At 32.6% G+C, this 17,793-nt stretch overlaps 1 protein-coding gene across 4 annotated transcripts in view; it reads left to right on the top strand.

Annotated features, from left to right (window-relative positions):
* Window positions 1-17,793, top strand: part of LOC106460073 — an 86,257-nt gene that overhangs the window by 59,448 nt on the left and 9,016 nt on the right. For 3 of the 4 annotated variants that reach the window (XM_022387033.1, XM_022387036.1, XM_013919759.2), the window contains 5 exons: window positions 4,396-4,604; window positions 5,104-5,240; window positions 6,556-6,709; window positions 10,926-11,150; window positions 12,696-12,932. In XM_022387033.1, the coding sequence (XP_022242741.1) occupies window positions 4,396-4,604; window positions 5,104-5,240; window positions 6,556-6,709; window positions 10,926-11,150; window positions 12,696-12,932 (962 nt within the window). The remainder of the gene's footprint in view (window positions 1-4,395; window positions 4,605-5,103; window positions 5,241-6,555; window positions 6,710-10,925; window positions 11,151-12,695; window positions 12,933-17,793) is intronic. The other variant, XM_022387042.1, reaches the window with a different exon arrangement.

Here is a 17,793-nt window from a genome sequence, read left to right as displayed (position 1 = left end):
CGAATAGTGGGATTGACCGTCACATTATAACGCCCCCACGGCTGAAAGGGCGAGCATGTTTGGTGGGATGGGGATGCGAACCCGCGACCCGCAGATTGCGAGTCGAGCGTCCTAACCACCTGGCCATGCCGGGCCTTTAAAATATGATATGCCATGAATTATAAAGTTACATTAAAAAAAAAAATAATGTATATCCATTGCTATGGCAAACAGCAAAGTAGAAATATAATTAATCGCATAGGCGACACAAACAAGTGAATATGTTACAAAGCTCCAAAAACGTTTTATAGAATTTTGACTAAGAGCACCAGCTCAAAACTCTCAAATTAAAACAAAATCCTCTAGAAAGAAATACGAGGAAAGGTTTTTGGCGATTTGTAAACTACGAATTTATTTCTAAATAATAAAATGAATCAAATGTTGAATATTTAAAGAAAAAATATTTTTTACAGATATTATAAACTTAAAAGACTGAATTAAAACTTACCAGAGAATCTCTTCCCACTGACACATCAACAAGTGCAGTAACATAAAATAAGAATAAGTGAGTTGAATTTAAAGACGTCAGTCATAAGTTTAACTCCTTAGTTACTTAATCACAAAATACATGATTCTGTTTGATATAAACAATTAACTACATGGTAATAAACAGAGCTTTAAACTCATTTGAAACTAGCTTAGTCATACTTCAATTAAATTTAAAAGTTCGTCTTTTTTAATTAGCGGCAAATATTTTGTACCTTTGTAATCATCACTAAATAATGTAATAGCTAATTCTGTATAATTAAATAAATGATTAAATCGTACTACAAAATTTAATATTTAATCCATTGGTATTTTATTCAATAAAGTTATAACGTTTTCAATTTACGGATAAACACCGTAAATTACAAAAAATGAATATTTTTATTTATTTCATCTCAGGAATTATAAAAAATGGTTTGAAAAATAATAATCGATACAAAAACTTATGTTTTGAATTAATTCTAATTGCCATACAACAATAGTATTAGGCTTATTTTATTTTCAAACACTATTTTCTGTATTCAGCCCGTTAGGGGTCTTCGCAAAAGAAGAAGTGTGTGTGTAGTGATACTTCAAACACATTTCAGTTATGGAGCATCACTTTTTGCATAAAATTATTATTTTCTCATAAGTGCATCTGAATGAACAAGTTTATAAAAACAACTTTCGGTATAGTTTATGTATTCCCCAAAACATTTCTTTTTTCTGGTATATAAATATACCAGGATGTAAACCTTGACGGCAAATGAGGGTGAAACAAAGTTAACTTCCAATCTGAACAAGCTACCTACTAACAGCAAAATCAAACATCAACATGATATTTTTCTGAGGTTCTTACTTTTAAAGACAGATATACATTGTTTCTTCAGTTGAGTGACCTCGCTGTTGAAGATATTTTCGGCTGTAAACTTCAGTTCAACCAAAACATTAATTTTTAGTTAAAATTGATTGTATTGTTTGTCTTAAGTTTTTGAACTTACATTGAAATTTACTGAAAATAGGAACTCTGAGAACACATCTGAGTTTATGCATCGGTGCAAAATAAACTCATGTTAAGCCTAGAGCATGCGGTTTATAATTCGTTAAGGTGCATTCTGCTCAGAAGATAGTTGAATAATTACAATGAGCCCCACAGTAAGTTTAATAACTAGTTTCAGCACCATCTAGTTTCCCATACACAAACTACGTTCAATAACGAACAAACTACATAAAATTTGAAACAAACACGCTCAAATTTTATAATGCTACTTAGCACTTAAGTCGATAGCTCACTAATTCTGTTACAAAATGCATAACTTATTTTTTTTTTTTTTTCAATTTGGTGTTGGACACGCGCCTCCCATAGATAACTTTGTTATGCAAATTAGTTATTCATATAAACTAAAATATGGCGTCTTATAAATTTTTCTGTTTACATTTTGCACCGACAGGTAAATAAGTTACGAAAATCACATACATTTCTTTATGGCGTCTTATAAATGTTCCTGTTTACATTTTGCACCGACAGGTAAATAAGTTACGAAAATCACATACATTTCTTTATGGCGTCTTATAAATGTTTCTGTTTACATTTTGCACCGACAGGTAAATAAGTTACGAAAATCACATACATTTCTTTATGGCATCTTATAAATGTTTCTGTTTACATTTTGCACCGACAGGTAAATAAGTTACGAAAATCACATACATTTCTTTTAATTGATTACCTGACTTTCTTGGCGCGTTAAGATCCATAATTTATAAATGACTCATATAAAAAGTTCTATGAGTTACACTTCACCATGTTAATCTAATTCACACCATAATTGTATTAGGGGAAATTCCTTGTAGGCAATGGATATGGCAGATGTTGTGTGGTTGACGTATTTTTATTTATTATTATTTACTTTCGCTCACAAGTTCTTAGAATTTTTATTCTTATTTCTCACGTGAAACTTTTTTAAATGCTAGATAGGGCCTCGCGCTATCCCAAGACTTTCATTATACACAAATACTGAATTATACGGAGTAACACAACTAATACCAATGTCGTCTTAATTGTGACCTACGTACCGTTACAAACTTTTGGTATTTCTCAAACACTATAGACGGGTAGTCAGTTTCACCTTTAAAATATTTTTGTTAGCTTTTACTGGCTGTAATATCGATTTATGGCCTCAGGTGATTATCAAACCGAAAATTCGAAATAACTGCTCTAGTTTTCCAAGTTATATTAAAATCAAAGGAAGAGTAAAACCACCATTCACTCTTTACAGGATCTCTCTCTCTTTGTTCTGAGAAACCTGAAATACAGCAATAGCAGCTAAACCAGTTATTTGAATATCATTGTACCAAGTTTTTCTTTAGAAGAAGACACATATGTAATAAATTTCGTTCTTATTCTTATTATCTTTGCTGATAGAAAAAGATGTAATAAATTAATAGGATTTTTTACGAAACGTGATTCTCCATCTAAATATTGATACAATCTAGTACTGAAATTAATTTGATCGTTGTAAACATAAACTTTAACTTTTAATTAATTGTTATGTTGACCGGTAAGAACATATTCAAAGTAACAACCCTGTTAGCTTTTTAATGAAATAAAATCATCATGTGATAGTGATTAAAAATTCAACATATTTTTCTTCAAACTGTATTGAGTCATATGTCTTATTTCTGCTTCTAACAATTTTTTGTAAGGTGTGTTATTTAAATTTTGTATAAAACATTTTAAGAGTTTGGAACATATCTAAGATAGCAAAAAAAACACAGGATTTTTCTGCTTTATTGTTATAATTTAATTAAATAATATTGTATCGTACCTTATGCTTGTACAAGCTTTATATCACTAAATGGAGGTTATAGTTTCAAAATTAACTCAGTAGAAAAAGGATAATCGTATCTTAATGAAACAACGTATCTTTAGCTTCCAGCGGAAGAAAAATTCGAATCTTGTCGACTATCTTTTTAATTGGTTTTTCTGCGGTGCCGTGACTAGGAGGAAAAAACACAAAGGACCTGGTTTATGACTTAGTGGTTAGTTTGGGCGTTCGACTCATAATCTGTAGGTCGTAGGTTCGAATCCAATCGCCGAACATGAACGCCCTATCAGCCGTGGGGATGTGATAATGTTAGTGTCAATTCCACTATTCGATTAGAATAGCACAAGTGTTGTCGGTGGATGGTGTTTATTAGCTTCCTTCTGTCTTGTCTATCATTTCTAAATTAGGGACGGCTAGTGCAGTCATCCATCGAGTAGCTTTGCACAAAATTCAACAAATTAAACTAATTATTTATTGTTAAGCATAAACTAAACAATGAGATATATGTACCCACCACGGGTATCAAAACCCGATTTTTAGCATTATGATCCTAAAGTCAGTGGGAGGAGGGCATAACCTAAAGAAGTATTTTAAATACAATATGAAGATAAGTTAGGGTAAAGAACATATATTAGATTTTGTGGGAATAGCTTTATAGGAGAAGGTTGAAACAAAAGTAACTGACCCAATAAACGTTCATGGTTCGCTTTCAGTTGACACATAAACGCGCATTGCGCTTTTGGGCCGTGAATGTAGTATAAAAGTAACGATCAAATCTCATATTCGGTCAATAAGGGATAGCACACGAGTTAACAGTGGAAACTGTTTACTGGCTGGGACGGCTATGCGCAGATAGCCCTTGTGTTGGTTTAAGCAAAAATTCTAAAACAAACAACGATAAAAAACAACAACAAAATTTACGAGGAACACATCCAAACATCCCTTGTCTAGTCCATTGAAAACTACAGCATACACGTCCAAAACAATTTAAAATCAAAAACTCCTGTCGACTGGGCTTTATTTACAAAAAAAAAAGAATATTTAATTACATACATGTCAAATGTAGTTTCAGGATTATATCACCAGGATCGGAAGACAAAGTGGATGAGGACAGAACTTTTGACGTTGTTTTAAAAAGCACACCAGAAACAACGACCTCAGGCTGCAAAGAGAGCTATAAAGCACCCCACTATGTTTCTGAGTGGAAAACGAAACTTTCAGAAGAGTTCAATGTTAAATCTGATCTCTTGACACCAGGAGTTAGATTGTTTGATGGTAAGCTAAGTGTTTCTTATCTTATGATACTGATGATATAATGGCCTTTGTGATAGTAAAAAACAAAAACAAAAATTACATTGAACAGATATAAAAATATTTTGCTGAAAAATATATTCTTACATTGGATTTTTACCAAAGTCTCCCTAATGCTAGGTAGACACAACTTAAACATAATAAAGTTTACATGTTTGTTTTTTAGGGTTCAGTAAATGTTACGAATATGTTAATAGAGCATTACATATATGTTTATATATTTTCTTCTTAATGTATAACAAAAGTAGTACGGACGTAATATTTTATCAGGTATGCGCAAATATACATAAATTAAGGACTTACATGTATTTAACCATCAGCTGCTCCATGACCAATGTTCGTGGAGCTCGAGATTCGAATAGCTTTTTAATGTATATTTTACATGTTACTTAAACCAATACAAACTATGTAACACGAAATTGTATTGTATGAAATATTTATGAGGCTATTTTTATCGTTTCAGTGACCCTGAAAACATCTAATTTCAACTGTACTCTGGTTTGGAGATTAAACATTACAGTTCAGCCGCAGGAGTGTATGCAGACACCAGATGATTTGTTGTGTTCAGGAAAAGGCATGTGTGTTAGCGACGAGGAAAAGGTAAGCAATTTAGTGCTGAAACAGCTTACTTCCTGTTAAGTACAACTCAAGTCGTATTATTTGTTCAAGTTCAGCTCCAGGAAGTGCTTGGAACGCGTAAAAATTAATACCAAACCAATAGTCTAGAACCCATACATGTCTTACCTTATTATTGTTTCTTTTTTTTTAACTGTGTACTGTTCCGTTTTTAAGTGAATCACAAAATGGAGAACAAATATACAACGAACCCTTACTCATGTTCAAAGGCGTAATGCAGGTGGAACAAAAACAAAAAACAGAAAAGATTATTTATAGTAAAGCAGTTTTTGTAATCTCGGAGCTAAGTTATCATATGAAGAAATCATTTTGTATATATATAAATAACTGTTTCATACCTCCCAGTCTGCGGATTTAAAGCGCTAAAATCTGGGGTTTGATTCTCTGCAATGTACACAGCAGATAGCTCAATGTGGCTTTGCTTCGTATACAACCAAACCAAACCTATTTCGTGCGAAAATTAAAAGTAGCAGCAGCCTGGTTGTTATTCTTAGAAGTCCTCCATAGCCACAGTCTCTCCAAAAAAGTATTGCTGGAATGCAACTTGGGGGACTTTTGAGAAGAAATAAATGGCCACTGGTATTCAAAACAATGGATACTCAAATACCTTTATCTGAAGTGTATCTTTTAAATGCGCATATAACTTTACCAACATATTCCTGAAAACATACCTAATTTTAGAGTAAAAGTATCTAAGGTAAAGGACCTTTTTGAAATTCAAAAGCGTCATGTTCGCTCATAATTCTCAAATTATTACGAGTAAGTTAAAAACGATTATACCTAGATGAAACAGTAGGTTGAAGTTTAATTTTGTAGAGGGTGTTACTTGATGGAAGGAGACATGTCAAATAAGCGACATCTGGTTTGATTACATGTAAATAATCATAAATGTTGACTTAACTTTTAGAGTTTAACGTGATTATGGATTTACGTTGAATATTGGGCTGACAAAGATAAAGATTTACATTTAGTACATATTTACAACGCATGCAGACATACTTGTCCTTGTAATTTTAGATGTTATATGATAGAACTTGATATGGTGCTCCTGTGCGACATAGGATGCATACTTTATAGTTTTTGTCAAGTTAAAAATATCACAGTATTGCTCTTATTGTATTCAACTCATGTCTGCTGTAGTGAAGTTTTGGGGGGAAAATCTTAAAATTTCATTTTTCCAAACACGTGATTAACGAATATACTTATTTCGTCAAAATATATTAAATACATATTGTATACCTCTGTGATGTGTTTAAGTTACATTAATTTTCTTTTCCAGTTGTCCTTCACGTGCCTATGTTGTTCTAGTTTCACCGGGCGATACTGTGAAGAACGAGATGGCTGTCATGGTAACCCCTGTAAAAACGACGGATATTGCGTGGATATAACGGAAGGGATAAGTGGCAGTGCCTACCACTGTTTGTGTCCTTACGGTCTGTGTTTGGTTTATTCTTGTCAATGCCTTAAAGTTAGGGATGTTTTCTAAACCAGTATCTGGCAGAAGTAATTTAAAGCGGGTTCAGGAATTTAACTCCATTGAAATTTTACCAGTTAGTTTATACTATTATAAACAACACGAAACGTGTTTATACTTTTTTATTTTAATATTATATCATTCGTCTTGTTTGAAAATTTTGTGCATTTTACTAATTGCGTATTAAAAATCGAATATTGTAATTATTTTGATAGATAAAAACATTTTGATTTTTATAGTATGTTCGTTAGTATTTCCGGCACAATGTTTACTCAATAGACCCCAAGGTTCTCTTGTGGATGATATTCTATTTAAACATAAGGGATTAAGATGAAACGTCAAATACCTCTATATTGTATTTAAAATATCAAGTATTAATAACGTTTGTTTGTTTTTATGTTTGTAGTTAAGCACAAAGCTGCACAATTGGCTACCTGTGCTAGCCCACCAAGGGTATCAAACTCCAGTTTCTAGTGTTATAAGTCCGCAGACTTTCCGCTGCGCCTTAAATATGAGGAACTAGAGAAACAAAAATCATTAAACGGCGACGGTTTGAAGTTATGATTTTCTCATTTTTAGTCAATTTTGTGTTAATTAGATTTATTTAAAAATAAATTTGATAACAGCTGTTTTATTCTATATTTTTATTGGGCATGGCGTTTAAACATGGGATAAGTTACCATGACTCCCGTGAAAATCAGTATTGTTTGAGAATCTATTATTCAACAGGTAAAATGAAAAAAATTAACTTATTTAAAAGAAAGTCTACACTGATTTTAACCGTATCGTGAAGCTGCTCGAGACTTAAGGAGATATAATAAATGATTCAGTTTAACTTATATGAAGCATAAATATATAATGAAAATTAAACCGATTAAAATTATTAATTAAAATAATAAAACTTATCGGTTGAATAAAGATTTATTCGTTTGGTTTTAGCACAAAGCTACAAAAAAAAAAAAAACTATCGGCGCTCTGTTCACCACGGGGAATTAAACCACGGATTGTAACATTGTAAATTTGTAAACTTACCGCTGGCCCACTGTGGTACTGAATGAGGATCATATTCTTATATTAAATACAAAGAAATTCTACACTTGGCTAAGTATATGCATAAGTAATTGCACAATTGCACCAAAACATTTTTTTTTCTACTTTCAGTTTTTCTAAAATGCATCTAGAAGAATATTTAACTTGTGTTATTTTTTGTTTTATGTCATTAAACCTGCATTCTTTTACTTGTTTTTACAGCTTTATATAATAGTATTTGTGAAAAGATTACGCTTTTTTTTATACACCGTTATTTGTTTGTTTATTTTCAACACAAAGTTACATAGTAGGATATCTGCGCTCTGACCACTATCGGTGACCCAGTATGGGACTATACACTGTGACTCTTGGTGTTTCGTTTGATAAGGGCTATGATTATTGTTATGAAAACGAACAGTTGTATTTCTGGTTTTTAGTATAGACTAGACAGTCCGTGACCCGTTGGATCACTTACTATTCAGAGGTTATGGAGAATTTGACTGAGAAAATTTTCTCATTTCCTTACCTACCACAACCAAGGCACATTATTGAGAAATTCTTCAAGATCTTGTTTTCGTCATCTTAAGCCTTTTAATGAAGATGGGAAAATTGACAGGGAAATAGATTTGAACGAAGAAGTTTCGTAAAGAGCGCGAACGATAGTGTGATATAAAATTACTCATGCTAGACATTTTCATAAAAATGACCCGAAAAACGGCGCTAACTCGGTAACCCATGGCCCAATTTCAACGAAACTTTTTATTCTGTTTCTATTCTCATTTCTCATATTATGCGCCGTTTTTGTTGTATTTAGTTACAGACAAGCAAACAAACAATCTCAGAGTTTTAATAGTATATAGATTAAATGAATATGTAATATTTAGTACACTTCAAGTTGTTATTTAAAACGGTATTAACTTGTGATTCTATTCAAATCTCGCTAACAATACTTTGCAACAAGCTGAAAACAGAAAGTTCAAGAATTTTTCAATTGTTGCAAGTCCATCATTTCTTAATCCTGGTTTCACTGTTGTCACCATGGCAACGAGTTTCCAGTAGAAAACACAGACTAAACGTCAGATATAATAGAAACAAGTGGAATCTGTTGACAAAACGTCATAAGTGGAGAGGGAGACCAACCTCCTCAAAATCGATAAAGTACACACTTCTGGAAGTTTCGGTTGCTTAAAAAAAAACGCATACCTAGTAAGGTGACAAACAGATTTTTGTACAGACGCATAACAAAGAAAAAGAAGCTAAAGAAACAGAAAAACAAAACAACAACAAAATATAAAGGTTTGATAGACTCTCTTATTTGTTTGAGCAGTATATATCATAATTATGGTTACATGTTTTTGAGCTAATGAGTACTTCCATTTTCTGTTATAGAGTTTTAAACCAATTTATCTGTCGTAGAAAACTTTTACTTGTATAAAGAACACGTCTACAAGATGGGAATTTTGCCTGTATGGGACTACAAAAAAATAAATATTTACTATGGAAATTGTTTCGCATGTAATGCAACTACCATAGGTTATATATGCAGAAATGAGTTGACTTATGGCCACATCGCTATTTTTTCCATATGTATCAAATCATACATAGGCCTACTTGTGCAGATTTGATTAGTTTAAGGTAATTTTTTACTTTGCAACCATTTTTAATGTATGCGCCATCTTTAAGCAAGGTTAGATTTTAATATGTTGTCTATCTTTATATGTTTAATATTAAAGATTATATTGTGGCTATTTTGTCTTAAAAATTGTTGTTCGAGGTAAAGTGCCAAGATCCGTCTTTTATTGTATTTCGAAGCGTTTACATCTTGTGACGAAGATGTACAACATGCATAAGGTAAGCGCTGGATAAATTACACCAATCTGATGTACAGCATAGGTATTAGCCAGTTAGGTTGTAGCTTGTTCAATAGAATCAATCGCATGGTTACACAGTACAAGTTAGATTATCCAACGAAATTTATCTACTTCTGTTGCTACTGGATCAATAATATTTTACCACGTTGTTTACTGAATGATTTATAAGACTTATTTGAAGAACGTTAGCGAGACATTATTGAGTCATTCCAGAGGAATATAAATGTATTATGTGCGACTGAAGTGTGGACCTAAACTAAAGAGATACTTTTAAAGTGAGAAGAAAATTCCTGCTGTAGAACGTGTCATTTGTACTAATTACTATTAAAAATACTATTACTCCCTCAACTTGACAGTGAAACTGATAAGAAGTAATCGAAACTACGCTTCTTCTTCGCATTTCACTCCTGGTGCAACCTCGAGGAAATCAGATTACTCAAGCCCTATAGAGCCTAAAGCTAAACATAAAGTTAATGGACAATAATAATGCCAAGTATGTTATATGCCAAAAACGTACTCAGTTGTTGTACCATTTAAAGTTAGAACACATGGGCTTTGTTATGTATAATATTGCCATCCCTGCTGGAGCTCATTGATACAAAAGGAACCAGTTGTGCAGACGCAAGAGAAGTGGTTTGTTGTACACATGTCGTTAGTAATGTTCTTCTTTGGACTCAAATAGTACAAAGAAATTAGGTTCACAAGATTAATTTGATAATGTGAACACAATATATCTAAATAAAGAGTGGGCTCAATTTCATTCTGATAAATCCTTTTCCTTTTCAAAGCTTTTCAGCGTTCTATGCATAGAGTGATTCGAAATAATTTCTGAAATCTTATTATTATTTGTGTATCAGCATTTTATAATCAACAAATCTAAGAAGTGTCATATGTTTAAACTATTAAAGTGCTAACAAATCTGGGAAGTGTTATATTTTTAAACTATTGAAGTGATAAAAAAAATCTTTTAAAAGCATATTATATATTTTACCCATCCTCTTTCTGTTTACAAATAGCATTATATGAATGTTTTGTTTTATGGATATGCTTCAAATCATAAGAGAAAAAAAACTATGTAATTCTGATCAGCATTGCCTAAAAACTGTTAATGGTAAGAGAGTACACTATAAAAAAAAACATAAAAAAGAAGTACTAAGAGTACCTAATTTAAAACTAGTTAACAGGTGAGGAGTTCATTGTTTCTATGAGAAGAAACTCGTACAAGTGTTAAGTGTGTACCTCATAATCAATTCGCTATTTTTTGCATAATCGAAGGATTTCGTGGTCATTCATGTGAGGAAAAGAAAAGTATGTGTGACAAGATACCATGCTTGAACAACGCCACGTGTAAGAGTAATGAAACAAGTTACTGGTGTGAGTGTCCAGCAGGATTTAGTGGTCACAACTGTGAAGTAGATATTAATGAGTGTCTCTCGAGCCCTTGTGTCCATGGAGTATGTGAGGATGGAACGGCTACTTTCACCTGTTATTGTCTACCTGGTAAGTCCTTCAACTATAATATTTGTATTGGAATATTTATACATTAATCTCAATAAATATCCTTTCAACACTTAATAGTTGTAAAATCTAATACTATTATTCATTTGGATACTATAAAATGTTATCGCAAGTTTGATTTAGAGGAAAAGAATGCCTAACGAATTAATTATGTAACAACAACAAAAATTATCCTATATTGTATACATATAATTTTTACTTACCTTCTGAGTAATTAATAAACAAGTATAGAAGGTTTTAACTTCTATCTAATCATAACGAGGTACAATACAGTCGTAGTTATGAAATTACAAGGAGATATCCACGAATCAACGATAGACGTTAGTGATATAAGGATGGGTGTGTCTGAGCACGATATTCACTGTAGGAGGCTTTCATTTAGTACCCTGAGGTCCCCCACATTTCTATAGATACTCAGTCCATCAACCGTACAATGAAACCACAAAAGGCTAATTCGAGTAACCCAAAGTCACTGAAGTCCATAGGAGATCCATCTGTTGATTTAATCACGAATGATATAGCATGCATTTTCCTTTGTATATGAATGTTGTGAAAGATCTGTCATGTTGACATGGATACTTTGGTTAGGACTGCTGCATTATCTGGTTACCCCCAATGACAAGTTGTTTCTTCACTACCTCTGGTCTACGACTGTAGTCACTCGTGGAGTAGCCTGTCTTTTCCTCTCTGGTATCACGCTTTCCCTTACTTTACTGATACAGTTCAACAATAAAGATACCCAGTCTTTGCATGCTTTTATAATCGCAGAATATGAGAATTCATAGTGGAAAATCCTGTAATGTATCCCTTCAAGAAGGGATCAACTTTAGGCATTATGTGTACTTGCAAATCGCCACACTAGAGTTGGATTGCGATAAGAGGGCCAGGGCTTTTAACTTATGTTATTATAAGCTTTGTGGATGGTTAGGGACAAGGTGATTTTATGTGCAAATTGGAACTAAAGATCGTGAACAATAAACACTCATTATAAATTGGCACGTAGGAGACTTTTCATTTTACAGTAATAGTACATTGTAAAAAATTAGCATTCACGGCCAAGCAGTTAGAAAGTGTATCATTTTACCTCTTAGGTAATAGATAATAGAAAATTTCACTTAATCATAAGTATGTCGTTTTGTGTACGATTTATTTCTTAACGTTAAGAGGGTTGTCAAGTTTTATATACAAAAAGTTGATTTCTTTGTGTAAGAGATTCTTGCGGATTTCAAAGATCCCAAACTTGTATTCTAAATAAGAGTTACGCACATACATCAGAAGTCAAAGATTCAAAACATCTTTAAACTCTATCCACCGAAAATTCTCTTAAATCATAACATTTTTACCATTAAATTATGATTGAGAATTGGCATACGCTGTTATTATGTTTCAAGTAAATTCTGTTTAAATTAAATGTTTTTTCAACGAGTATTTGGTATATATATATATATATATATATACATACACACACACACACACTTACATAAATTTCTCGTTTTAGTTGCATGAATGTGAAAGTTTAACTTGCAGGTTTTGGAGGTGATCACTGTGAGTTTGAGTACGACGAGTGTGATTCAAATCCTTGCGTCAATGGAGGAGCGTGTGAAGACCTGGTAGCCGGATACAGATGTCACTGTGGTCCAGGCTATAAAGGTAGACGATGCCAGATAAAGGTGAACCTCTGTCAGCCAAACCCTTGTCCTAGTCCCGCCCAATGTGTCGACCGAGGCAATAATTACAGCTGTATCTGCCATTCAGACTACAGTGGTATGATTCAAACCTGTTCGTATTGAACTGTTTTATTACGTAACAATTGAATTATATATTTTTTTTACTTACAGACAAAATTGTAACTGTAACTGTTATTGTAGAAATAACTTCTATATTGTATCAACTGATTGGTTATCAATTGAACTTTAAGTAACAGTCCATCTTTTATTTTTGTACAGTCTTTATACAATTGTGTAATATTATTTGAATAGCTATCACAAAATAAGTTATCCACCAGGCGGCTTACGAAAGCAATAAATATAGTTGTTTGTGATACTTAGATTAGTATGGCTTGATTTTAGCCTAATTATGTGCATCATTTCATTATTGTTAAATAATAAGTAATCAATATACTTGTGGTCTATTAAACTTATTGATTAATAGCTTAAACATTATTCCTGTTGATGGTTATCTACTCATGTAACAGTATTTAATAACTGTGAATACTTATGCTGAACAACCTTTTAGCCTAATTATGTGCATCATTTCATTATTGTTAAATAATAAGTAATCAATATACTTGTGGTCTATTAAACTTATTGATTAATAGCTTAAACATTATTCCTGTTGATGGTTATCTACTCATGTAACAGTATTTAATAACTGTGAATACTTATGCTGAACAACCTGATTTATATGACTTTAAGTATTTTCTTGGAGATAATGCATTTAATTATGCTCAAGTTTTTCTTATACCTACAAACGCGTCAGAGTTACGTGGGGTAATCTTAGATACCTACATTTACTGAATATAAAACGTGAAGTACGAGATAGTTATATAACTTCTTGAAACTCAGTTTTATATATATCATACTTCAAACTTTATATACAATAATGACAATTCTCTCACATGGTCATTCTGAGCATGCGCAATGTTATCAACAAATACGACAGTGTAAAAAATGTATGAATTTAACTTTGTGCTAGAGAAATTCGAAAATACTTAATGGTTGCGCACTACAGTTGCTTTTCGATAAAAATTACAAGACATGATAATTATTCAACAAAACCCATAAAAACAACGTTTCCTCATGCAACTTTAATTACAACTCTATACGTTTCGTAATATTTCCCTACCCACATTAGTATTATAATTAGAAGTGGCTTGGAGTGCGTTCCCAAGGAAACAAGCGAACGAATTAATTGCATTTAAAAATCCACAAATTAAATTTTTCGCTACTTGGTGGGAAATTGTAAGATTCTCCTGTAAATCGTAATAAGATTGCACTCAACACGGTTTAGAAAAACAATTAACCAACGCAACTGTTGACCAGTAGGCTAAATGTGGCTCAAATGATTTCTCAGAAAAGCTATATGTTAACATGATGTTGAAGCGGTGTGGGTTGAGATCCCTTAAGAAAAGTTATCTGTTAACATATCATGTTGGCACATTATGGGTTGAAATCCATTAAAAACGTTATCTGTTAACATATCATGTTGGCACATTATGGGTTGAAATCCATTAAAAACGTTATCTGTTATCATATCATGTTGGCACATTATGGGTTGAAATCCCTTAAAAACGTTATCTGTTAACAAGGCACTGGCATATTATGGGTTGAAATCAGTAAATAAATGTTATTCGTTAGTGTTTTTCAGGTTTAAAATCCTTTCTGAAATGTTATCTGTTGACATCAATTAGTCTATTTCGGGTTGAAGTGCTTGTGAAAAAACAAGTTATCTGTTAACATAAAGTGACGGTAGTTTAGGGGTATATCTCCTGAAAAAAGCATTATCTGTTGACATAAGCTGACGGTCGTTTGGGAGGATACCCCTGAAAAAAAATCTTTTGATATAACGTTGGTTTTGTTGCGTATCTCTCTGAACTTTAAACATAGGTGACGATGGCTATTAGTCACGTCACACAAAAATTTGTTCTTCAAACTCTTATGATATCTGTCAAGCTTTTCGACTGAATTCAGTTAGTTTTGGCAAAAGAAGCAGATGATATAAAACTTTCTGACAGAACATTTGAAAAATATCACTCAATGGAAAAAAAAAGCATATTAATTTAAAACTTCGCAAGTAAAAAAATATATTCGTTCCGAAGTACTGCTATTTTAAACTCTAAGAAATATTTTAAACATCCACGTGAAATTAAGTTTCTGTTTGTTTTGTTTGTAATTAACCATAAAACTACACAATGGGCTATCTGTGCTCTGCCCACCACGGGTATCGAAACCCGGATTCTAGCATTGTAAGTCTGGGGGGGCTTAAGTTTCTGTATTATGAACAAAAACACAGGCAGCCACATTTTCTTTATCGTGGTTATGCTATGCTTTTCTTTGTAACAAAAATATACCAATCTCGAAAAAACAAGATGAATGCATCAAGCACTTGTACGGTTGTAAGTTAGCATCCGCATGGTATTCGCTCTCCTGCGGCTTAGCAATATCATAATAGTCACGTTTCATATAGAAATGGTATCAAGAAAGTAGTCACATTTCCTGAAAGTAGGTATCAATAAATTATTTGTAATTCTGTAAGCTTACAAGAACATACTGTTTTTACACCCAGGCAACTTTGACGTAAGTTGGGTATAAATACCGTATTGCCCCTAATTAATGCCCCCCTACGTTTTTTTTAATAAAACTTACCTTATGTGACAACAATAGTAATACAACATATAATTCACTTTTATTGCCGCAATTTTGATTTAAAAAATAAAAAAGAGAAGAAAAACACACACACACCGTTATGAGCATTGAAATCAATAAATCGCATATGAAAAATAGAACCCGGAACTGCACAAGTACTATAATTACAAATTATAAAATTATAAAAACACACACACACCGTTATTAGCATTGAAATCAATAAATCACATATGAAAAATAGAACCCAGAACTGCACAAGTACTATAATTAGCACCACTCTTTACAGTTTGCAATGCCCCCTGGGACGTTAATTAGAAGCAATACGGTACTTCTGCAAATATGATATAAACATTATATAGGTTATATTCCCACGAAATATGGTTAGCTTCTAAAAATATGAGAACACAAGGGTACTTGCGGTTCTGCAAATTTTCTATCAGTAGGGCACTGGCAGTTTTAAAAATTAGTATCAAGACGGTACTCGTGTTTATACAAGTATAAACATTCCTGCAAACCGGGTACTACGAAGGGCTAATACAAACTTAGCACCAATAGAGTATTAGATCTCTTGCCGTATGTGGCGAGCAAGGTACTCGCGCTGTTATAAACCTGGCATCAGTTTGGTACTGGCACTGCTGAAAGTTGATATAAGTGTAGTAATAGTTCGTAGTGTGGGCTAATTTTCAACTTCAGCACGTGAAACTTTTTATTCTATCTACAACCTACGATTAGAATTAAGATACAATGCATTCTCACTGGCTTTAAAATTACCAGGTAACCAGAAATTAACAGTATTATTAGAGAGATTGACACAAAAGCAAGATAATCAAATTTTATCCCAATTACAACAAGAGGGAATCCTCAATAGCCGCGGCACTTGAAATTCTTTTAGGCAGTATTAGAGTAAATTAATCTATGATACTTGGGCGTAGTCAAATACATCAGTGGAAAGGGTTTGACCTCCTGAGTCCAAAACAGTAATTAGATCTCAAATCGGTCAAGAAATGACAGAACTAAGAGCTAAATGCTTGTCCTTGAGAAAAAAAAGAAAGAAAAACCCAGAGCCATTCTATGAGCCACTGTGCCGCGGCTAAATATTTTATATCTTAAATCCCAATCAATTTCCATCGCAACATACAATACATAAATTTAGTGGTTGGGGAAGGGGATCTGAAAACGAAAGTTTTCTTTACAAATCAATAAAACATGTGAAATACCCAAACATAGAAACGACATGGAAAATTAAAACAACAACAACAAAACATAATATCTCTGAATTCTGAATTTAACAATTAAGTAAACTTTGGCACATTTCTGAAAGTGTAATCAAATGTACTCAGAGTATAGATTTTTTGTTCTGGTTTGGAAATGATTAGTGAAGTTGTGTTTGGATAGAATAAAGATGGGAGGGTAAAATTCAATCATTTTGGTAGAATGTGGTTGTTTCTATAGTCTATTACCATGTGTAGTTTCTAGAACTGTAGATTTTTTTTGTTACATGTAATGGCTTGCATAACACCATAATGACTGAAAATTAGGGTGGGTTCTAAGAGCTAGGAGTCTAATAAAATACAGTGGATTAATCGTTTATTCACTATAGTAAATAATTTTGAATAGGAATAATACAGGTTAAGTGTTTCTGTTTATAAAACAGCCACTTGTAATGTAACAATCAGATGAAAAGTTAATATTAAGATTTTTGTAACTCACTGCTCGAGGAAGTTTTCTAGGAATTAATTATATTCTAGGTAAAAAAAAAAAGTTAGTTAAAAGGATTCCCATAGAATACTTTTTTTTATCCCAGTCGAAAGAAAATATACCCGTCTAGATTTTATATCATTATCTACCTCATAATTAGACAATAAACTAAATTTTAATTAGCTACAACTGCGTTGTATGAGGTCCAAGAAACACTAGGTGACTAATTATCGATCCTTGGTAATAAATAATCAATAGATTTCACTACATGTGATGTAATATTGAGACTCCAATGTGCGGGAATAGACTACAGTAGTAATAGTTATTTTAGCGCAAAAAAACGCAATAGACTATCCGCGGTCTGCCCACCACGGAGAATAAAATCCCAGATTTTTGCGTTACAAGTCCGTTAACTTCCTGCTGACCTACTGGGGAACCAAATGGTATTACAATGAAGAGTAAGAATGTATTCACCTTAAAAATGACACTGATAGTGAATTCGATTTAAAAATATATATTTAACGCTAATTAAAAGTAACGGCACATAGTAAGAGAAATTTATC

This window comes from Limulus polyphemus, unplaced genomic scaffold (assembly GCF_000517525.1).
Source record: "Limulus polyphemus unplaced genomic scaffold, Limulus_polyphemus-2.1.2 Scaffold32, whole genome shotgun sequence".
Lineage (NCBI taxonomy): Eukaryota > Metazoa > Arthropoda > Merostomata > Xiphosura > Limulidae > Limulus > Limulus polyphemus.
Note: the sequence above shows the minus strand (reverse complement) of the source record. Positions and strands in the feature narration are given on the sequence as shown.